We start from the raw sequence: 24,777 nt of genomic DNA, 5'->3' as shown, positions 1-24,777 counted from the left end.
TAATATGTTTTTCTTTTCCTGGTACTGGGGATGAAACTCAGGGGCATGCTACCTTTGAGCTACTATTTTTTTAATTTATTATTTATTTTGAAACAGGGTCTCACTAAGTTGCGAAGGGCCTCACTAAGTAGCTGAGGCTGTCCGCAAACTGTGATCCTCCTATCTCAGCCTCCCAAATACTGGGATTACAAGCATGTGCCAGCACGCCCGGCTTTATTTTTTATTTTTTATATTTTACAGTACTAGGTATGGAATCCAGCAGCATTCTACCTCTGAGCTACACTCCCAGCCATATATTTTATTCCTTATTTTGAAACAGGGTCTCACTGATTTGCAAAGGGCCTCACTAAGTAACTGAGACTGTCCACGGACTGTGATCCTCCTGTTTCAGCCTCCCAAATGCTGGGATTACAAGATGGCACCACCATGCCTGTCTTCCAAGTTTATTATGAATATTCTGGGTTCCTTAAATTTTCAAGTGAATTTTAGGATCAGCTTGTGAATTTCTACAAAAATAGCTTTCAGGGATTTTCATGGAGATTGCTTTAATTTCAGACCATTGTCCTTGTAGTATTGTCATTCTAACTATTAATCTCATTCATTAACTTGGCTATCTTTCATTATAATTGGTTATTATTTCATTTCAATGATATTTCATAATTTTGGTGGGGTTTTTTTTGGCAATACTGGATATTTAACTGAGGAGCATTCTACCTTTACCTGGCCCTATTTTGTATTCTTTATTTTGAAATAGGGTCTCACGAAGGGCCTCACTAAGTAGCTGAGGCTGGCCATGAACCTGTGATCCTCCCGTCTCAGCCTCCTATGTACTGAGATTACAAGACTACGCCGTCACATTGGACTTGTTTTGTAGTTTTTAAAGTGTCAGTTTTGAACCAGCCCTGGTGGAACATGCTTGTAATCCCAGCATTCAGGAGGCTGAGACCGGAGGATCATGGTTTGTGGACAGCCTCAGCTACTTAGGCCTTCTGCAACTCAGTGAGACTCTGAAAATAATGAATAAAAAATAGGGCAGGGGGTATAGCTTGGAGGTCAAATGCTCCTGACCCCCCCCCCCCCACACACACACAAAAGCCAAAAAAAAAAATGAGTTTTGTACCATTCTCTTTAGCAAGTCCTCACTCTCCCAGCTGTTTGATTCTTTTTGTTTTAGAATGTTGGAAATCCAGGTGTGATGGTGCACACTTGTAATCTCAGCATTCGGGAGGCTGAGGCTGGAGGATCGTGATTCATAGAAGCCTCAACTACTTAGGCCCTCTTCAACTTAGTGAGACCCTGTTTTAAAATAAAGAATAGCCGGGTGTGGTGGTGCACGCTTGTAATGCCAGCATTCGGGAGGTTGAGACTAGAGGATTGTGGTTCGCGGACAGCCTCAGCTACTTAATGAGGCCCTCTGCAACTCAGTGAGACCTGGTTTCAAAATAAAGACTAAAAAATAGGACAGGGAGTGTAGCTCAGAGGTTGAATGCCCCTGGGTTCCATCCTCAGACTCGGAAGGAAGGAAGGAAGGAAGGAAGGAAGGAAGGAAGGAAGGAAGGAAGGAGAAAGAAAGAGAAAGAAAGAAAGAAAGAAAGAAAGAAAGAAAGAAAGAAAGAAAGAAAGAAAAGAAAAGAATAATTAAAAAAATGAAGAATAGAATCTCACAGCAGAGGGCTGTAAACATTCAGATTCAGAGAAGGGTTTTCTTGTATGTATCTTGAATTGACTGAGAAGAAACTGAGGGCATTCTGCTTGTCTTTTTCCCTTACTAATATGGATATATCTTCATTCTAGGATGGATGAACAGGAAATAAAATGTTAGTATGTTGGAGACCTCTGAAAAATATGTATTATAAGAGAAAGGGCATTAACTCTGAGTTTACTACTAAGAATACTGGAAAGCTCTCACAAAAAGATTGATCATCCTTTTTTGATGAGAGAGAGTACAGTGCTTAGAAACCATACTTTCTTTGATTTTAAATTTCCCATATCACCAATATTATTTTGCAGTCAATTTAGTTTTGTTTGAAAATCTGCCACTGGAATTTCTGAAAATACTGAAACCATTTTTAAGTAAAACATCTTATGTTGTTATACCTTCTAATTTAATTTTTCTTTTTATTTTAGGAAACACTCCTTTACATCTTGCTGTGATGTTAGGAAATAAAGGTTAGTAAATATTTTCTTTTTAAATTTTACTTTGTATAGTCAGGCTAAAAGTTGTACGAACAGCTTTGTCATTTGAGTTTTAGAAATATTAATCTGATCACAGTATTTGACATTGAGATAAGGATTTAGCATAATAAATTAATATATTCTCATTTTTTAGCTCCATTTTTTAAAAAGTTTGAGGAAATCTTGTACTAATCTTTATGTTATTTAAAAATTTCCATTACTTGATTATTTTAGTAAGTAGATATTTATGATTTTAGAACTCTTGTTTCTAAATATTAAAGTTTATTAATTATAGTTGTTTTTTTGGGTTTTGTTTTGTTTTTGATGGTATTGGGGTTCTTGGAAACCCTTCTACTTTTGGGCTACATTCCCAGACCTATTTTATATTTTTATTTGGAAACAGGGTCTTTTAAGCCAGAGAGGCTGGCTTCGAACCTGCATGACCCTCCTGTCTCTGCCTCCCAAGTGTGGGGATTACATGTATACACCACCACGCCTGGCTTAATTATAGTATTTTAACACAAGAATCTTATAAGATTTGGGTGTGGTTTTTTTTTTGGGGGGGGGGTATTGGGGATGGAACCTAGGGGCTTTCTACCTCTGGGTTACACTCCCAGACCTATTTTATATTTATGTGGAAACAGTCTCACTAAATTGCTGAAAGCCTAAGTAGCTGAGGCTGGCTTTGAACCTGTGCGATCCTCCTGTCTCAGCCTCCCACGTCCTGGGATTACAAGCGTGCACCACCACGCCTTTGTAAAATTATAAAATTATAAAATTTTATAAAATTATGGTAGATAATTTTAAAGACTTGATACTTGTTTATTCTTTTTTTAAAAAATTTACTGGTGCACTGTAATTATACATCATTATGCAGTACAGAATGGTAGAGGCCTACATGCACACATCCTACATTTAGCCATTCCCTACTTTCTATCCTATCCCCTCCCTTATCCCTCCTCAAGTTCCACTTAATGACTTACTTTGATATGTTTGTGAATGTACTTCATATGCATTAGGGTGCTCTCCTCTTCCTTTCTCCTATCTTCTTCAGTTAGATCACTTTCTTTACTTACCTAAGGTTTCTCCTTCTTTGTCTAGGCTCCCTCTTTTGTCCTATTTTCTCCCTAGCTTCACATATGAGGGAGAACAGCTGATATTTTACTTTGTGATTGGCTAATGTCACTTTGGTTATGTTGAAACAACCTAGCATTCCTGGGATAAACTTGACTTCGTTTCGGTGTATGATTTACTTGATTTTCGTTTGAATTCATGTTGCTAGTATCTTGTTTAGCAGTTTTCCATCTAAGTTCGTCAATGATATAGGCCTGTTGTTTCCTTTTCTTGAGCTCTCTATTTGGTTTTGATATCAATGTGATGTTGGAATCATAGAGTGTATTTGGGAGAGTCTCATTTCTTTCTATTGCAAAGAATAGATAAGGAATGTTGGGAATTAGCTCTTTTATAAAGGGTTTACAGTATTTACCTGAGAAACCATCTAGTTCTGGGCTTTTCTTTGATTGTAGTCTCTTTATTACTACTTCAGTCAGTTTAATCAATCTTTCTTTCTTTTTTTCTTTCTTTCTTTCTGTACTGGGAATGGAACCCAGGGGCATTAAACCTCCGAGCTATACCCCCAGCCCTGTTTATTAGTATTTATTTATTTGTTTATTTGACTTTTGCAGTACTGTGGGTGGAACCCAGGGGCATTCTACCTCCGAGCTACATACATCCCTGGTCCTATTTTTTAGTAGTTTTATTTATTTTTTGTAGTATTGGGAGTGGAACTCAGGAGTATCCTACCTCCAAGCTGCACCCCCTGCCCTTTTTTTTTAATTCCTTATTTTGAAACAGGGTCTCACTGAGTTGCGTAGGGCCTCGCTAAGTAGCTGAGGCTGTCTGCGAACTGTAATCCTCCGGTCTCTGTCTCCCGAATGCTGGGATTACAAGCATAGGCCACCAAGCCTGTCCTAGTCTTTTTGCTTTTGAAACAGGGTCTCAGTGAGTTGCAAAGGGCTTTGCTAAATAGCTGAGGCTGTCTGGGAACCGTGATTCTCCAGTCTTAGCTTCCTGAATGCTGGGATTACAAGTGTGCGCCACCACACCAGGCCTAAATTTTCTATATCTTCCTGATTCAATTTAGGAAGATTGTATGTATCTAGAACTTTGTCGATTTCTTCTAGGTTTTTTATTTTGGTAGTTTTTCAAAGTTTCTGATAATCTCTAGATTTCTGTGCTATCAGTGGTAATATCATTTTAGTAATTTGTGTTGATTCTCCTTATTTTGGTTAGATTGGTTAGTGGTTTAGCTATCTTATTTTTTTGAGAAACCAGTTTTTGATTTTGTTAATTTTTTTAAGAAAATTTTAATTTTCTACTTCAGTGATTTCTGCTCTGATTTTAGTAATTTTCTGTCTTCTACTGGCTTTGCGATTAGGCTTTTCCTCTTTCTCAAGGGCTTTGAGGTGGGTCATTAGGTTATTTGATGAATTTTCCTTTTAAGTGTTCAAGAAATATTGATAAGTTGTGTCTCTATTTTCATTTGTTTCTAGGAATTCCTTAATTTCTCCACTTATTTCTTCTATTCAGCAGTGTGATGTTCAATTTCCATGTTTTTATGTAGCTTCTCTTTTTTTTATAGTTGATTTCTAGTTTTATTCTAAAAAAGATGTAGGCGATTATGTCATATTTCTTGAATTTGCTAGTGTTCACTTTGTAGCCCAGGGAATGGTCTGTTTTGGAGAAAATTTTGTGAGTAGCTGATAAAAATATGAATTCAGCTATATTTAGGTGGAATGATGTACATGTCTAATATGTTCATTTGGCTTATGGTGTTCTTTAGGTCTGAGGCATCTTTACTCACGTTTTGTCTAGAAGATGGGTCTAGCAGTGTGAGAGAAGTGTTGGCGTCTCCCAGTATTGTATTAGGATCTATTTGTGGCTTAATGTCATGAGTTTGTTTTATGAAAGTGCTTGTGCATATGTTTGGGGCATAAATGTTGACTATCATTGCATCTTCTTGCTGGGTTGTTCCTTTTACCAATTAAAAATGATCTGCTTTGTTTCTTCTGCTAAGTTTAGGCTTGAAATCTAATTTGTCTGATGTTATAGTTGCTACTCCTGCTTGTCTTTGAGTTCTAAATTACCTTGTTTCGGTCTTTCAACTTTAGTTTTTATCTTTACTTGAAGTGTTTCTTTCAGACAGCATATAGATGGATTAAGGTTTTTAATCCATTTTGCTACCTTGTGTCTCTTAATTGGAGAGTTCAGGCCATTTATATTCAGCGTGTTTATTGAGAGATGATTTTTAATTCCTAACATTTTGAGTTTTAACTTCTGTTTGAGGTAGTTTTTGTTCTTCTTTGATTAGATGTTTGTTTGATGGAAATCATTGTATCTCTGGTTTTGGTATTCTGTGTAATGTATCTCTTTGAGTATTTTGTCTAGTGCTGATTTGGAAGGCGTAAATTCTTTTGGCTTCTATTTTTTAGGGAAATTTTTATTTCCCCATCAAATTTGAGAGATAGTTTTGCTGGGTAGAATAGTTTTGGCTGGAAATAGTTTCCAGAGTTTGGAATATGTCACTCCAGGCTCTCCTGGATTTCATGACTTGGTTTGGGAAGCCTAAATGATTCTTATTGATCTGCTTCTGTCACTTGGTCTTTTACTTGTGTGGTCTTTACTATTCTCTCCTTAGCCTTTACATTTGTTAATTTGGGTATATGGCATGATGAACCTTTTCTCTGATCTTGTCTACTGCGGTTTCCTGTACCTGTGTGTCTACTTCTTTTTCTATGCTTGGTAATTTTCTGATATTACTTCTCTGATTATTGATTTAATTGGTTTTAGCTTCTGATCCTTCTTCTGTGCCTATTATTCTTAGGTTAGTTCTTTTATTGACCCATATTTCTTCAATGTTTAATTAATGCTGTCAAATTGTTTCTTTCTAAATTATATACAATGCATTCATTTTTGGAGTGGTCATCTTCAAAGAGTGGGATTCTGTTTTCCATGTGATCTAGTCTACTATTTATATTTTGTATTGAAGCCTTCACTTCAATGATTACATCCTTCAGAATTTATCATTTCTGGTCAGGGTGTCAGATTCTTTATTTTTTCCCTTATTTCTTTCAGGCTCTCTATGAATTCTTTTTGGAAATCATGGATCATTTCCAAAAGTTCTAATTTGTTTTTATTGTGATCTGTGCAATTCTGTGTTGGTGGATTCTGTTATTGTGGGATTGTGGGAACTCATTGCTTCCTTGCTATTCTTTCTTTTCATGATTTCAAAATTTTAAAGATTGTATCTTTTTTGCATTTGATCACTTTCTCTCATTTTACAGGTATCACCTGCTGTATGTATACAAGAGCACGTTGTGTTGTATTCAGTGGTGAAGGTTGAGTGAGGAGGAAGGAACTGGAGTAGTGGATTCAAGAATAGGGCAAAGTAGCAAATAGGATCGAGTAGAATGAGAGTTTGAAGGTAGTGAGGTAATATATAGTAGAGATTAGAAACATATAGGAGGATTCTAGTAACTAGTGTAAAGTATTTAAGTATAGTAATATGAAGTGGATTTAATACCAGACAAAGAAAAGGAAAGAAAGGGATGGAGAAAAGATAATAGATATGATAGAGGGAATAAGCTTGTAAAAGGAGTGGGGAAGAGAACAAACAAACAAGTATACACATACATACACAAACAACAACAGCCAAAAAAAAACAAACCTACAAATATATTAGTACAGAGCAGACTTGGCCTATGCAGTCCTCTTGGGTCTGTGTTGATTCCTTCAGCCATTCGATGTTCACTTTCTATATTAGCTTCTTGAGCATGTTCCAAGTGCTCTTATTTGCTTTGTAACCTATAGCAGTGATTTCAGTTTGTAGCCCCACTTTTTCGTCTTCTTAAATGAGGGGGACCCTGGCCTGCTGTCTCTTTGTCTGTGCAGGCGCTGAGTGCCACTGGTGCCTCTTCCTCCGTAAGCCTGAGTCTCTGAGCTCTCCAAAAGGCCTGTCCCTGAGTCTCTCTCTGTCTATGCAGATGGTAGGTATACTGGGGCCAAATCCAGTATAAGTGTGAATCTTCATGCTTTCTATAGATCCTAAGTGTGTGTCTCTCCCACCTACATAGGTGGCAGGTGCTGCTGGGGTCAGATCCAGGACATACGTAGAGGTTGGTGTTCTCTACATGAAGGGCTGAATTTGTTTGACTTCTCTCTGGCACCACAATTGGATGATCTGTGGCAATCTCTGGAAGCCTTTCTAGGGTGCTACGCCCTGTGTGACTGTTGGCCCTGGGGGCTGTCTGTTTTCTACATTCAGCACAGGCTGTCATGCCTCTGCTGTGTCTGACAGCATACTGTATCCCCATATTCACCAGGGTGAACCACAAAGTCTCAGGCTGCATGAGTCCTTATGGCCGAGTGGGGCGGTTCACTCATGGTATTGTTGAGCGTTGCAGTCCCCACATGGTTAGGTAATATGATACCACTCTGGCTCCCCTAAAAAGCAGCTATTCCCCAGGGGATGTGTGCAAGATACTTTGCTCTCCTCTCTTTTGTTTTCTGGCTTTGTTTCTGCCATCTTTCAATTTTTCATTGCTTTTGTTTTTGTTTTTGTTTTTACTGCGTTTTTTCTTTTGTCAAGTCACTGCTTTCACAGAAATAGAGATTGTCAGTGCAACTGAGATGTGCTGCTTCCCTTATTCACATCTTCCCCAAAATTCCTTTGTTTATTTTTTAATTTAAAAAACATCATAAGCAGGTGACCTAAAGATTTATTTTTGTATGTTATCCCTAGATGCAGTTTAATCCCAGCTATGTAAAGTCCCAGTTATTCTGGAAATTAAGGATTCCAAATAGCTGATTGGCAAGTTTGAGTACTGCTAGATTTTAAAATGGGTATGCTATCAGCCTGTGCGTTTTTTCTTTTGTTTTGTTTTGTTTTGGTTCTTGGGGTGGAACCCTAGAGGCTTTCTACCTCTGCGCTATACTCCCAGACATATTTTATATTTTATTTGGAAACAGGGTATCACCAAGTTTCTGAAAGCCTCATTAAGTAGCTAAGGCTGGCTTCAAACCTGTGTGATTCCTCTGTCTCAACCACCCACGCACGGAGATTGCAAGCATGTACCACCACACCCGGCTATCAGCCTGTTTTAAAACATGTTTTGTAGCCAGGCATGGTGACGCATGCTTGTAATCACAGTACTTGGCATACAAGTTCGAAGCCAGCCTCAGCTACTTAGTGAGGCTCTTAGCAACTTAAAGTATAAAATAGGTCTCGGAGTATAGCCCAGATAAAGCCCCTAGATTCCATCCCAAGTAACACACACACACACACACACACACACACACACACACACACACACACACGTTTTGTAAAACATTAGTTTTGGCAGATATTGATAGTTAAAGGAAAATAGAGTTTTCAGATCAAATTGATTAGACAAGTAATCAGGTAAGCAGTTTTCTTTATTGTAGAACTTATAACTTTGATATGCATATATGCATTGTGAAGTTTAAAATTGAGGGAGATATTGGATATAGTAGTCAGTGCTCCTTCAGATATTTGGTATTGCTCTTTTTCATAAGTAGCTTGAGAGACAGAGTTCTGTGAAAATTTGATCTGTGGTATTTTGGAAAATACTTGGTTAGATGATTCAGGCTCTACAAATAATGTTTGTATTTATTCTTTTGGAGTCTTTTTCATGTAGAGAGACACAATAAAGAATATACTGATTATTGACATTTTTCTTAATTTATCGATACATCATAATTGTACATCATAGTGAGGTTCAAAGTCATAGCAGCAAACATGTATGTAGGTCTTGGTCTTTCTCTTCAGGTCCCACTTACTACCCACCCTTCCTGTACATAATAGTGAAATGGGTAGTGGTCAGACTGAAGAGAGCCAAAAAGTGGGGGAAGTCTTTGCCAGCTATACCTCTGATAGAGAACCAAAAAATAGAAAAGAACTTAAGAAGCTTCATACTAAAAAACCCAAATGACCCAATCAAAACATGGGTTCTTGAACTGAATAAACACTTCTCAAAAAGAAGAAATGCAAATGATCATATGAAAAAATTTTCAACATTATTAGCAGTCAAGGAAATGCAAGTCAAGACTATGCTGAACCCAGCATGGTGGTGCATGCCTGTTATCCCAATACTTGGGAGGCTGAGACGGGGCGGGGGGGGATCACTGGTTCTAGGATAGACTCAGCAAGTAATGAGACTCTTGTTAACCTGGCAAGACCCTCTTTCAAAATAAAAATAAAATAGGGCTGAGGATATACCTTAGAAGTAGAATACTCCCTTGTTTTAATCCCCAGTACCACCCGGGGCGGGGGGGGGGGGAGCTGAGATTCCATCTAATTCTACCTGGTATAGCAATCATCAAGAAAATTTTTAAAAAGTGATGTTGGCAAGGATGTGGAGAAATAAGAAATCTTATACACTGTTGGTGAGACTGCAGATTAGTACAACCATTTACATTTTTCTAGTCGTGTAACCTTTTTTATTCTTTAATGCTGTTTTATATTTTTCATATTTGGTTGTACAGAAGTGAGATTGGAATATGTAGTAAAAGATAAAACATCTACTTTATACTAAATTCTGTACTTTGCTTTTCCATTAAGCTACAGTTCAATTTGTGACACTATTCTTTTATCTTCCTTCATTGAGATACTGTTTTAATGGTTTTATTGTTGAGGAACACTGTTTGTTTGTAAACACAGTAAACATCTCCAAGGATTTTAATATTTGTTGATTGAAGAAAGAGAGAGATACATTAGGACTTTTACACTTCTATTTACTTATCTTCTGTCATTTTAACCTACTGAATAACCTTATTTTTATACCATGAAGGTCTTTTCTTTTTAACTTCTGGATCTGTTGATTAAAGTTGGCTATGCTGTCTGGAATATTTTTTAACTGGATTTGGATAGAAATAAAGAACATCCTGAGATAGAAAGATTTCAGAAGTCTTTTGGAGATAAAAGAACTAGTTTTTAATTATCCTTTTAGTTTTTGGTTATACTTAGTTAAGATTTTAGAAATTTTTAGGTGATGAAATAAAGAACTAGGTTTTAATTCTTATCTTTTTAGTTAGAAACAAATTCCTGGGTCCATTATAACGTTGCTCATATTGCCTGGGAGATACTTGAGCTATGAATTAGGGTAGAAATGGAAAACATTACACTTAAGGAAATTTTCAGTAATCTTTAGGAAATGAAATTGAAAATACTAATTCTAATATTTTGGGTTAGAAACATCAGAGAATGCTTCTTTAAACCAATTGCTACAACTCTTAGTCTTTTGTGCGGTTTTTAAATTTTTTCCTTGAAATAAGTCTAGAATTAGTATAATTTCTCACTGCTATGAGGATCCTTCTGCATGTTCTGTTATATTCCCAAGTATTCTGTTATTTCCCTCCACTCTATATATTTTATCACCTTTCTAGCTCTTGCTGTTTTTGTTTATTTTGTTTTGTTTTTTCAGTACTAGGAATGGAACCCAGGTACATTCTACCTCCAAGCTACACCCCCAGCCCTATTTTCTCTTTCTTTCTTTCTTTCTTTCTTTCTTTCTTTCTTTCTTTCTTTCTTTCTTTCTTTCTTTCTTTCTTTCTTTCTTTTTGGTGGTACTGGGGTTCCTGGAAGCCCTTCTACTTCCGGGCTACACTTCCAGTCCTATTTTATACTTTTTTATTTAGAAATAGGGTCTCTTAAGCCAGCGCGGCTGACTACGAACCTGCGCGATCCTCCTGTCTCCACTTTCCAAGAGCGTGAATTACAAGCATGCTCCACCACGCCCGGCTTTTATTCTTTATTTTGAAACAGGGTCTCACTGAGTTGGAAAGGGCTTCACTAAGTAGCTGAGGCTGTCCTTGAACCGTGATCCTTCTGTCTCAGCCTTCAAAATGCTGGGATTACAAGTGTGTGCCTGGCTAGTTCCTGTTTATTTATGTCTGACTTCAATCATTCATAATTTAGTTTGTCTATAGTCCTCAAATCCTGACCTTTTTTTCAGACACATTTATGCATTGCTTAAGCCTTAGTGCCCAGTTGTTAACTACCTTGTTCTTTTGTTTTTCATTGTTAACATTACTGAGAGAAAACATTTTGATAGTTCATTTTTTAATGTATAAGAATATATCATAGGTAATTGACATGTATGATCATCTGACTTTTTTAGTTGCTCATCTTTGTTTGAGGTATGATTGGTGAGTGAAGTGTACCCTGTCTTGCAGGATCTGTGATATATCAGAAACACAGTTAACATGTCTAGAATAATATGTAAATCGTATACCAATCTTATACCTTAACATATACAACTGGGATACTGCTTAATTATTGTTGAACATCCTGCCTTTTAGTATTTTTAAATTAAAGTTTTTAAATGATTTTTTTTGGTTATTAGCACACACATATACAGTACAAAGGTGTATAAGAGGATCATCCCTTCACTTTATTAGCATTTATGGCCTGTAGGATATCCTTTCACACCTTACTTCATAACAAAGAAGTTAGTATATATTCACTGAACTACTTCAGTACTTCACTACATATAGTACTTTGTCTACATGTACTACTTTGCTGTATTTTAATTTTTACTGAAAAGCCTGTCTGTCATGAAATAGCCCTAAAAGGCTTAGATATTTTCTATGTTTGTGTTCCATTATCTTCTTTATATGACAAACACACATATTTAGATAAACCAAATAATATTTTTTGGGGAAATCTCCATTCATTTTTTGGTTTTGTTTTTTTGAAATTCTTTTAAAGCCAGGTGTGATGATGCACACCAGTAATCCCAGTATTTTGAAGGCTGAGACAAGAGGATCCCAGGCTTGAGGCTAATCTCAGCAACTCAGTGATGCTCTCAGGAACTTAGTGTAACCCTGTTTCAAGATTAAGGAAAAAAAAAAAAAGGCTGGGTTGTAGCTCCAAGATGTAATGCCCCTGTGCTCAATCCCTAGTACTATAAGAAGAAAATAAAAATCAAAAAAGCAAGTTACATGCATAAATTCCATTCCAGAAGGGAGAAATAGGACCATATAAAGAAGGAATGGGACCAAAACAGGATTGAAATCCAGCAGGGCAAGCACTGATTTAATCCTGCAGTTCTATTTTTGGCATCTGCGGTACATGCTGGTGAGATGTGATCTCCAAGGGTCCTGAGCAGCCCCACCCTTGTGGCCACATTGATTTCAATTGATGGTGTACTCTCCCAGTTTGGCTCCATGGCTTGCATTTTGTAGCCTTTCCTCATGGTTAGTCCACGTTTCTGGCATTTCTATATCTTGGGGATTTTTTTTTTCTTCAAAATTGGCTTTCTCTTCATTTGGGGTTGTTTGCAAGGATCCCAACCCTACTGCACACTGCTTAGCTTCTCAAGGCTTTCTTTAAAATCTGGGGTTGGGGCTGATGGGGGGGACTTCATTACCTTTTCTAGCAAAGCCAGCATTATATAAGTGCCGAGGTTGACTGCTAGCAGAAAAGGCAGTCATGCCCTTTTTTCATAGCTACCTCTGGGCCTGCATGGCAACCCCTGCTGGGCCCCACTGCTAGGCTTGTCTCAGTCCTGACGTCCACCAGATCTTTCTTAACCCTGGATGCAGCCAGGCACTTTTTAACCATAGCCACCACTGCTAGGCCCTTGTTTTCATGGTGCTGCTCTTGGGCTTGAGCTGCCTAGCAGCATTCTTTTTTTGTTCCTATGCAAAACATTTGACCTCCTTGAGCCACCTTACTTTCTTTTACAGCACCAATCTCTTTGGGCCCCAGCTTTTTATATACCTTTCTGTCCAAACTGCAAATCTATAAACTTTCTCTGCTTTGCTTTCTCCTTCCAACATTCACTGTACAATTGGCTGAATACAGACATCAATATGCATAATGCAGTTTTGTATACTTTGCTGTTTTTATATTTCCTCCAAGTTAATCAGTCCCTCATCTTTCAGGACAAAAGCAAAATGCTGATAAATTTTTTTGAAAGAATGTAATAGGTATGATCTCTACTTCATTTTTTTATGGAGTCTTCTTTGCCCTTCAAAATCTCCTGAGCAGTCTCTATTGACCACCTTTCTAGCCACATTCTGGCCTTTCCAGCTTTCTCTCGCAAACAAGTTCTAAAGACTCACAAAACACATGGTCAGACTTAGATATAAGTACTCCTGTTACCCATCTTTGTCAGCAATTCCTATTGCTAATCCAAGACAACTTACCACACAACTTAAACGAAGGGATATCTATTTGTTCTCGGTTTTTTTGAGATCTAGGAGTTTCAGTCCATGTCAGGTTTGGGTTACATCTGCAGCGCTCAGGGCATGGCAGTGATAAGCAAACAGAGGGAGAGAGCAAGAGCCCTGCTCACAGGTCATGGAAGCAGAAAGGAAGAGCAGACCAGCAAGAGGATTCACAGACAAAAGCACAATCTGGAAGGCAACATCTCCAAGGACCTACCTTCTGCAGCCACACCCCCCTGCCTAAATTATCACCTCATCACAAAGGATTTGCACACTGTTGAGATTGCAACCCTCAGGACTTAATTACATTAACTCTCAACATTAATACAAGGCTCTTCAGGGACGTTCTATATCTAACCATAATGTTCCTGCTCAGCCTCCTGAAAATGGGTGTTCTTAAATCTAGAGGTCAGAAATAATCTGGTTTAAATACATAAGATACTGCTGGGCGTGGTGGCACACGCTTGTAAATCCCCCCTTGGGAGGTGGAGACAGGAGGATCGTGCAGGTTCGAAGCCAGCCGCGCTGGCTTAAGAGACCCTGTTTCCACATAAAAAAGTATTAAAAAATAGGTCTAGGAGTGTAGCCCGTGGGGGTGTAGCCCAGAGGTAGAAGGGCTTCCAGGAAGCCCAGTACCACCAAAATAAAAATAAAAAATAAAAAATACACAGGATATTAAAAATAATTTAAATTATATACATAGTATAGTATAGTATTTCATAGATTGATTTTTTTTTTTTCATGGTACTGGGGATTGAGGTATTTGATCACTGAGCTATAACCCATATCCTTACATTTTTATTTTGAGACAGGGTCTCACTAAGTTCCCCAGGATGGCCTCACAGTTGTGACCCTCTTACATTAGCCTTACAAATAGCTGAGATTAGAGGTGTGTGCCACTGTGCCTGGTTCACAGAAATATTTTTATTAATTTGGCTTATTAAAATTTTACATGCTTAGCTGGGCATGGTGGCGCATGCTTGTAATCCCAGCATTCGGGAGGCTGAAACCGGAAGATCGCAGCTCACAGACAGCCTCAGCTATGTAGTGAGACCCTCTACAACTTACTGAGACCCTATTTCAAAATAAAGAATAAAAAATATGGTAGGGAGGGTAGCTCAGAGGTCAAAGCCCCTGGGTTCCATCCCCATTTCCACAAAAAAAAATTTACATTCTCTTCTATTTAGAGATTCTAAAAATTGCATGATGTTTGATATTATTACTGTTTTGTATTGCAGAATGTGCCCATTTACTTTTGGCTCACAACGCTCCAGTAAAGGTGAAAAATGCTCAGGGATGGAGCCCTCTGGCGGAAGCCATCAGCTATGGAGATAGACAGATGAGTAAGCATTATGAATTACTGTTGATAAGTACACTAAACATTTGAAGTAATACATTTGAAATATTATTTATTTGGTGTAATTTCTCATCCTGTGAATCTTTGCAGTTATCTGTAAACTTGAATTATTCATGATTTGGGCACTTGAGAAGTACGTGAGAAGAATTGAGAGAAATCATGTTTAAATGTTTATTAGTTTTTTTCTCTAACAGCATTCTATTTACTGACTTAGGACTTTTGTGTGTGTGTGTGGTACTGGGGATAGAACCCAGGAACATTCTAACCTCCAAACTGTACCCCAGACCTATTTTATTCTTTTATTTTGAAACAGGATCTCACTAAGTTGCAGAGAGCCTCGCTAAGTTTCTGAGGCTGGCTGTGAACCTGTGGTCCTCCTGTCTCAGCCTCTCAAGTACTGGGATTTACTTAAGCAAGCATGCCCAGGTTGTTGATTTCTTTTTTAGTTTTTTTAAACTGGAGACCCAATGACCGCCTTTTATGACAGACTCCTTTATTATTTGGGTTTTTAATTGTTATTAAAAATAACCATGGTGTAATAGCTGTTATCTGCTTTGGTTGTTAGGTTAGGCTTTGTTAGAAGTCTTCGAAGCAAGAACGGTCTCTGTTGTAGTTTAGTTTTTAAATGAGTGCTTTCAAAACATGCCACACATTTTTTCACAATATAATGTTCCTTTTTTCTATGCCCCTCCTTTCTACCCATAATTTTTTCCCCAATTTTACATACAAGTCTTACTTGTGTCAAGTACATCTATTAGTTGAAAAATTTATAAAACTCAAGTTTGGATGAATGCAAATTGTTACAGATTGAGAGAATATGGTTGTGGAGAAACTGTTCCTGGGAACCCCTGTTAGGGTCCCGGACACAATTTCCCTCAAACCACAACCAAACCTCAAAGGACCCAAAACAGAAAAAAAACGCAGGTTCTTGTCCTTAGCTAAGGATAAGTATTCATAGCTCGAGCACTTGCTGAAGATTTAAAGAAGTTTATTAAAAAGATAGAAATACAGAAAATAGTTACAGCCCCATTCCAAAATGGCATGGGGGGAGGGTGGTCTGGGCCAACTCACCACCTCCAGGATACAGCACGTGGGTCAGATTTTTTATACCCATGACCTCCATCTTGTTTACGTAATTCTGACTAGTGAACGTCCCTGTAAGGTACCTCTCCCAGCAAGGTGTGGCAAGGTGTTTCCTTTCATGAAGGTTGACCCCTCCTACCATCTTAGCTAGCTTATCTACTCATGTAGATCTGTTTTTAGAGAAAGGCCTAGTTCTCCTCTCCTATTGACTTGTTAATTACTTTTAGCTAGGTTAATTTACATTGGTATAGTTGCCTGCTTTTAGGCAGAAATCAAGTCCTTTCTTTACCCAGGTCTGCTGCCATTTTGACACAATTATTTTTGAAATATATTAATAATCAGAGGTTCCTCAAATCTTCCTAAGCCATTCCCAATACTGGTACACAAATACCTTCCTGATAATACTGTCTTTTTACAGATTGCAATTGAAATGGTCAGTTAAATATAATTTTGTAGGAAATAGTGTTGCCAGTTTTATTAAAGGAATGTATAACGTAGCCTGGTGTGGTGGTACATGCTTGTGATCCCAGTACTTGAGAGGCTAAGACTGGAAGATCTCTGGTTTGAAGCTAGTCTCATCAATTTTGTGAGGCACTTAGCAACTTAGACTTTGTTACCAAATAAAAAAATAAATTAGGGCTGGGGGTGTAGCTCGCGTGTAGAATGCCACTGGGTTCAATCCCAGTACTATGAAAAAAGAAAGAAAAAAAGAAAAAGAAATGCATAATGTTCCAAAGTGTTACATGACTTAAGTCTTATTTTTATGCTAGGTTTTAGACTCTTCTGGACATATCAGTTAATTTTCTATATAATCTGCATATCATCTTTTTGGGGGACTTTCTGAATTTCTTGGGCAAGTTTTAGCAGTGAAGTTATATAGTTGATTCTAAAATGTAATATTCGACAAAATCGTGATGTTTGTGTTTTTTGTGGTACTGAGGATTGAACCCAGAGGCATTTTACCTTCAAGCTACACCTTGGAAACAAGGTCTCATTAGGTAAATGAGAGTCTTACTGCTTGCTGAGGCCGTTCTTGAACCTATGTTTCTCCTGACTCAACCTCCCAAGTACTGAGATTATAGGAACATGCCACCACACTGGCGAACTTGTGATATTTTAAAAAACTAAATGAGAATATTTTTGTTATATATTGACATATTTTCCCCTCTGGAAAAATATTAGTGCTAGGTACTCCTTATAAAGAATTAGAAACTATACTGGCCCTAGAATTATTTCAGAGAAAAGGTGAAAATTTGCAAATCCTAAGAAGACTGAAGTTACAATTGGTCTGAAGAAGCTTTCTCCAGCTTTCTCCACCAGTTAGAGTGAAAACTAGATGAACTCTTGGATTTCAAAATTCTGTGCCTATTCAAAATAAAAGAATGTGTAAACATGTGTATATTAACACATAGAGCATAATGACATGATATGTGATGTTTAAGAACTCATAATCTCTTGGGAGGCCAAGGAACGGAGTTTTCATGGGAAATCAGTAACGATATTTAGCTATACTGTGTGTGTGTGTGTGTGTGTGTGTGTGTGTGTGTGTGTGTGTGTGTTACTAGGGATGGAACCCAAGGGCCTTATATTTCTGGATTACACTGTTATGCCAGTCCGTTATCCGCCAAAGACCACCAGGAGTCTGAGTCCGATTTAAGAAGCATAAGGGCTGTTTATTTAAGCTCAAGCTTGGACTCTCCACATGCACCAAGGCAGTGGTCACAGAGAAAAGCCCTTTGCCCCCTAAGAACAATGCTTTTATCCCTTAAGAAAGGCAGCCCAACCCACCTTTCCATTGATTGGATGCTTTAAGACATATCTCTGGAATGTTCAGGATGGGTGTGGGTCTCTTACTCCAAGCAGAGATACCTGGGATACCTGCAAATTCCAGACCTAGATATGCCAATTGGCCATGCTAGGGGAAGATCAGATTAGCACAGTTAGCACCTTCTTTCCAGGACATAGGCCAAAGGTTACAGGGGAACAAGAACTTAATGTTGGACAGAAACTTAGGCCTACTCTACTTAAAGCTTTAACTGGAGCCTGCCATGGTGTCTCTTTGGTCCTTCAACACCTCCAACCTGTTTTATATTTTATTTGGAAAGAGAGTCTCAGTAAGTTACTGAGAGCTTCACTAAGTAGCCGAGGCTGGCTTCTAACGTGTATGATCCTCCTGTCTCAGCCTCCCAAGTACTGGGATTACAAGCATGTGCCATGCTTGGTTTAGCTATACATTTTAATGTAGAAGATGGAGGCTTAGATGGTTGAGGTCTGGCCTTATGGTGATTTTTTTATATTGAGTGATAATTAAGTATCCCATTGTCTATCATAATTATAAACACATAATTACTCAGTGCTTATATTTTTTATTACTTCCCATCTCATGAAACAAATATTTAACTCCTAACTTAAATGTTAATTAAGTGGACCAATAATAGTACATATTTTAAAATGTTAATACAAGTGTATTTATAGTGGTGTGTAGTATATGTCAATATTTTGAAATTATTTTAAATAGTATCTTTATTTTATTTACTTTTTGGTATTAGATATTGAACCCAAAAGCATTTTGCCTCTGAGCTACATCCCCAGTTCTGTTTTGTTTTTTATTTGAAATAGGGGCTCGCTAAGTTGTGGAGGCCTCACTAAGTTGCTGGGGCCAACAGTAAACCTGCTCTTGTTATGGTTTTGAAGCTGATGTTACAGTTTGAGAATATGTTACGGTTTTGAGGAAACTGTCCTCCCTCTGGACACAATTTCCTTCAAAACACAAAAAACCCAAAAACAGAAAAACTGCAGGTTCTTGTCCAGAGCTAAGGATGAATGCACATTAGCCCGGACTCTTGCTGAAGGTATAAAGAAATTTATTAAAAAGTTAGAAATACAGAAGATAGTTATAGCCCCATGCCATCTTGAATGGCATGGGGGATGGTTCAAGTGAATGCCCCACGAAAGATACAACACATAGGCCAGACCTTTTATGTAATTCTGATGTAGTAGTTAAAGTCCCTGTATGGTTCCTCCCCTGACAAGGTGTCTCCTTTCAGGAAGGTCGACCCTTTCTCCCATCCTAGCTACATTATCCAATTATCTAAACCTCTCTTTAGAATGAGGATGAAGAAGTCCTAGTTCCCCTGTCCTATAGACTTGCTAATTACCTTTAGCTAGGTTAATTTGCATTGGAATAGTTGCCTGCTTTTGTGGGGGGCAGAAAGAATTTTTTCGCCAATTTTTGAAATACATTAATCAGAGCTTTCTCAAATCTTCCTAGGCCATTCCCAATAGTGGTCCAGCTACCCTTTTATCTCCACTTCCAAGTACTAGTATTACAGGCAAGCACCACCATGCCCTTCTAAACAGTATCATTGTAAGACTTTGATTATTTACCTGTGTTACATTAAAGTATTCTAAGCATAGAAAATTAAATCTTCTTTGAAAAATCAAAGATAATATAAATTAACAAAATTCGTGAACTTAGTTTTTTTGTCCAATCTCTGATAATTTTGCTAATGTTTCTGTGCTATAAACTTATCAGAGACTATAATAATTTCACTTTTAAATTAATTATATTTCAATATTATATTGCTTTTCGGTCATACAGTAGTTACCTATTGAACAGGGATGGGCCCAAACCAGTATCAGGAACAGATATGGAAAATGTTATGGATTGAGAGAATGTGGTTGTGGGGAAATTGTTCCCGGGGACCTCTGTTAGGGTCCCGGACACAATTTCCCTCAAACCACAACAAAACCCCAAACGACCAAAAACAGAAGAAAAAAACCCGTGGATTCTTGTCCTAAGCTAAGAATAAATATGCATAGCTTGGACAGTTGCTGAAGATTTAAAAAAGTTTATTAGAAAGATAGAAATACAGAAAATAGAAAAGCAGCCCCATGCCAAAGTGGCATGGGGGGGTGACTCGAAATGAATACACCAAAGGACTTACACGTGGACCGGACTTTTTATACCCATGATCTCCATCTTGTTTATGTACTTCTGACTTAGTGAACGTCCTGTAAGGTACCTCCCCTAGCAAGGTGTGGTGAGGTGTCTCCTTTCCTGAAGGGCAAGGTCAAACCCTGCCCTATCCTCTCTAGATCATCATGTAGATCTCTTTAGAAAGCAGAAGTCCTAGCTCTCCTCTAGTGACTGGTTAATTGCTTTGAGCTAGGTTAATTTACATTGGAATAGCTGCTTGTTTTAGGCAGAAATCAAGTCCTTTCTTTACCCATGTCTGCTGCCATTTTGACACAACTATTTTGAAATATACCAATTATTTTCTTTTGAAATATATTAATAATCAGGGCTTTCTCAAATCTTCCTAGGCCGTTCGCAATACTGGTACACAGAGGATAGGTACAGCTCCATACCAGACTGGCATGGAGGGGTGACTCGAATGAATACACCAAAGGGATCACACATGGACCAGACTTTTTATACCCATGACCTCCATCTTGTTTATGTAATTCTGAAGTAGTGAACTCCCTGTAAGGTACCTCCCCTTAACCCTGTAAGGTACCTCCCCCAGCAAGGTGTGGCAAGGTGTCTCCTTTCTTGAAGGTCGACCCCCTCCTACCATCTTAGCTAGCTTATCCAATCATGTAGATCTGTCTTTAGATAGAGAAAGGCCTAGTTCTCCTCTAAGATCTGTCTTTAGATCTTCTCTCCTATTGACTTGTTAATTACTTTTAGCTATGTTAATTTACATTGGAATAGTTGCCTGCTTTTAGGCAGAAACCAAGTCCTTGCACAGATTTGCCCCTCACCCAATTTTTGAAATATATTAATAATCATAGCTTTCTCAAATCTTCCTAGGCCATTCCCAATACTGGTACAGATACAATTTAAGTCTTTTTTCAACCCGGTTCTGTAATCCCAGTACTTGGGAAGCTGAGACACAAGGATCACAGGTTCAAGGCCATCCTCAGCAACCTAGGAAGACTCTGTTTCAAAAAAAAAAAAAAAAAAAAAGCTGGACGTGGTGGCGCTTGCTTGTAATCCCTGCGCTGAGACTGGAGGAAGGCTGAGACAGGAGGAGGATCGTGTAGGTTCGAAGCCAGCCTCAGCTGGCTTAAGAGACCCTGTCTCCAAATAAAATATAAATTAGGTCTGGGAGTGTAGCCCAGAGGTAGAGGGCCCCTGGGTTCCATCCCCAGTAATACCAAAAATAAATAAATAAATAAATAAATAAATAAATAAATAAATAAATAAATAAATAAAATTTAAAAAATAAATAAAATTGGGCCAAGGTTGTAGCTCAGAGGTAGAATGTTCCTGAATCTAATCTCCAGTACCACACAATAAATAAATGAACAAACAAATAAGAGCTAAATAAATAATAAAAGTCTTATTTCAATTTATCTCTCTCTTATGGTTTCCAGCCTTCCTCATGTAGACAACCATGGTTTCTTATGCACACTAGAACTGGCTTATCTTTAATCCCTCTAGAAGTTGCTCACAGTTTGAACAGATCTGTGTTACTCATATACTTATGGTATTTTTCTGAATTCTCTCAGCCTCATATTTTTGTAGCTCATCAAAGCTTAGTGTGGAATCTATGTTGGTTTGTATTTTAATCTTTAACTGGCAGCCTGTTCACTTATATTTAAACCTTATTTTGGAGAGAAGCCTTTTCTCTACTCTTATAGTAGATTAAGTTCTCTTTTCCGCTTATTTATTTTTTTGGTGGTACTGGGGTTCCTGGTTGCCCTTCTACCTCCGGGCTACACTCCCAACTCCCAGACCTATTTTATACTTTTTTATTTTTGGAAACAGGGTCTCTTAAGCCAGCGCGGCTGTCTTCGAACCTGCGCAATCCTCCTGTCTCTGCCTCCCAAGCTAGGGGATTTCAAGCGTGGAGCACCACGCCCGGCCTACTCTTTTGGGCTAGAACCAAGGGGCATTCTACCTCCAGTCTACACCCCAACTCTATTTGTATTTTTTATTTTGAACAGGGTCTCTTTAATTTGTGGAGGACTCACTAAGTAGCTGAGGCTGACCATGAACCTGTGATCCTCCTATCTCAGCCTCCCAAGTACTGAAATTACAAACATGCACCAAACACACACACACACACACACACACACATACACACACACACACACACATACACACACACACTGAAAAACCAGTGTTAATATATTATAGGCTGATGTTGGGATATTTTGTCTCTTCAGAATCATACCAGCTTTATTGTGCTCATTTACTAATGTAATATGCACAGCATACACACACACACGCATGCATACACACACACACACACACACACACACACACACACACACACACACAGTCCCATGTTCTTTGACTTCTATATCAGAGCTTTTCTTAATAACTCTAATAGAATTTCACTAATATAAACATTGCTTTTTGATTTTTGACTTTTTTTGGTGGTACTTGGGTTCCTGGAAGCCCTTCTACCTCCGGGCTACACTCCCAGACCTATTTTATATTTTTGAAACAGAGTCTCTTAAGCCAGAGCGACTGGCTTTGAACCTGCGCGATTCTCCTGTCTCTGCCTCCCAAGCGCAAGGATTACAAGCGTGTGCCACCACCATGCCCAGCGTTTTTTGACATTTTAAAATATATTGGAGTTCAAAATATAAGTTGAGATACACATATTATTGATCAATCAGTATGATAAGCCAGTAGTGTTTTCTAACATGGTAAAAGTTACTGTAAATTAATTTTTTCATTTAAAATTTAGTTACAGCTCTTTTAAGGAAGCTTAAGCAGCAGTCCAGGGAAAGTGTGGAAGAAAAACGACCTCGATTATTAAAAGCCCTGAAAGAGGTAAGCTGTATTTCTTTGCATATTTTGTACCTAAACTGTGTGATTGTAAGCATTTTCTAAATTGGTGCATTATATATGTGTGAGATGCATATTTGTATATATGTATGTATATATACATATACATATAATTGTGGAATTCATTATATTTTGTTTTGGGTACAGGGGGTTGAATTAAGGAGTGTTCTACTTCTGAGTTACATTCCCAGCTCCCCTTTTTTGGTACTAGGGTTGAACCCAGAAACACCTCCAAGCTACATTCCAGCTTTTTTTTTTCCTCCATTATTCATTTTTGAAATAGGGTCACTAGATTGCTGAGGCTTTCTTCAAACCTTTGATTCTCCTGTCTCAGCCTTACAAATACTGGGATTTCGGGTGTGCACCACCATGCCCAGTGATTCACTGCATTCTAAGCTTAAAAAAAAATACAGCCTAATTTCATACTAATTATTAACAGTCAATAAGTGATGTTCAAAATAAGCAATAATTAAATAACAAAATACTGTGGAAATAATAATCTTAGAAGCACCCAGTTTTTTGAATTAGGAAAATAAAGATTATTACATAGGCATTCTAAGACAAAAGGAGGTAAGTCGTAATCTTAATAATTTTGCTTTGTCCTTTGGATTGGCAGATTCTGTAACAGCTGACACTGCTACTGTGATAAAGAGCAGAGTTTGCATTTTCTTTGTTGTGTGTGTGTGTGTGTGTGTGTGTGTGTGTGTTGCTGAGGATAGAACCCAGGGCATTCTACCTCTGAGCTACACCCCAGCCTGATTTTTTATTCTTTAGTTTGGAACAGGGTCTCACTAAGTTGCAGAGAACCTTACTAAGTAGCTGAGTCTGGCCATGAACCCAAATCTTCCTGTCTCAGCCTCCCAAGTACTGAGATTACAAGCGTGTGCCACCACTGCCGGCTCTGCATTTTCATTTTAAGAAATTTTTATTTTCTCTGTTCTATCTCTTAGTGGTAAGAGCTGGTTGTGTTGGCACAGAAGGGAAAGAAGTTTGTTTTCTTTGTTATTCTCACTCTATAATTTTGGTGCCAGAAAGAACAGTAAAAAAAAAATAAATAAAACTGTCAGGGTGATATGAAAGAAGCTTATCTTATGGGTGTCATTTTTTCTTTTTGAGATCTGAAGAGATAAAGAAAGGGACAGAAAAAAGTTCTATAATGACATTTTAATATCTACTTTTTTTTCTAATACTCGGAATTGAGCCCATGAGCATTCTGTCTCTGAGCTACACCTCCAGCCCTTTCAGTTTTGTTTTCTTTTGAAACAGGGTCAATAAGTTGCTGAGTCAAAATTATGCTGCTGAGGTTGTCATTGAACCTGCATCCTCCTATGTCAGCCTCCCAAGTACTGGAATTATAGGCATGTGTCATGACTCAGGAATAATAATCTACTATTGTTGTTCACTTTTTTCATTCTTTGGAATAAGAATGATTTGTTGATGTTTCTATATTTGCAATGCCTTACTTATAATGTATTGTTTGAAAATATTTGACTATAATAATATCCTTAAGAGTTAGTATCATTCCTCTCTAGCTATCAAATTGAAAAATAAAATCTTACTCTCTAGATCTTATATAACATATTTGAGATTTAGAAAACTTGTTATCACTTAATAGAAACCCTTTCTATTGGGGTAGACAATTATTTTAGAATATTATGAGGCAATACAAATAATCATTTTGATAGCTGTCTTAAATAACATTTCTAGCTGGATGTGGTGGCACATGCCTGTAATCCCAGTACTTCAGAGGCTAAAACAAGAAGATTGCAGTTTTGAAGTCAGTCTCAACAACTTAGGTAGACCCTGTTTCAAAACAAAAAACAAGGGCTGAGGGTACAGTTAGGAGGTAGAATACCCCTGGGTTCAATCTGCAATATCACAGACAAACAAAAAAAGAAAGGTAATCTATTTAAAAGATCATACCAGTGTCTTGTGTGGTGGTGCACGCTTGTAATCCCTGTGTTTGGGAGGCTGAGACCAGGAGGATTGCACAGGTTCGAAGCCAGCCTCAGTTACTTACTGAGGCTCTCAGTGACTTAGTGAGACCCCGTTTCCAAATAAAGTATAAAATAGGTCTGGGAGTATAGCCCGGAGGTAGAAAAGC

At 37.9% G+C, this 24,777-nt stretch overlaps 1 protein-coding gene across 1 annotated transcript in view; it reads left to right on the top strand.

Annotated features, from left to right (window-relative positions):
• Window positions 1–24,777, top strand: part of ANKRD13C (ankyrin repeat domain 13C) — a gene marked incomplete at both ends in the record, with an annotated part of 93,729 nt that overhangs the window by 23,976 nt on the left and 44,976 nt on the right. Inside the window, 3 exons of the mRNA XM_080692107.1 lie at window positions 2,128–2,169; window positions 14,664–14,768; window positions 22,573–22,658. Coding sequence (XP_080548233.1) covers window positions 2,128–2,169; window positions 14,664–14,768; window positions 22,573–22,658 — 233 coding nt within the window. The remainder of the gene's footprint in view (window positions 1–2,127; window positions 2,170–14,663; window positions 14,769–22,572; window positions 22,659–24,777) is intronic.

This window comes from Muscardinus avellanarius (assembly GCF_963383645.1).
Source record: "Muscardinus avellanarius genome assembly, chromosome: 3".
NCBI lineage: Eukaryota > Metazoa > Chordata > Mammalia > Rodentia > Gliridae > Muscardinus > Muscardinus avellanarius.
The sequence above is the reverse complement of the archived record's forward strand: the minus strand, read 5'-3'. Positions and strand labels throughout refer to the sequence as shown.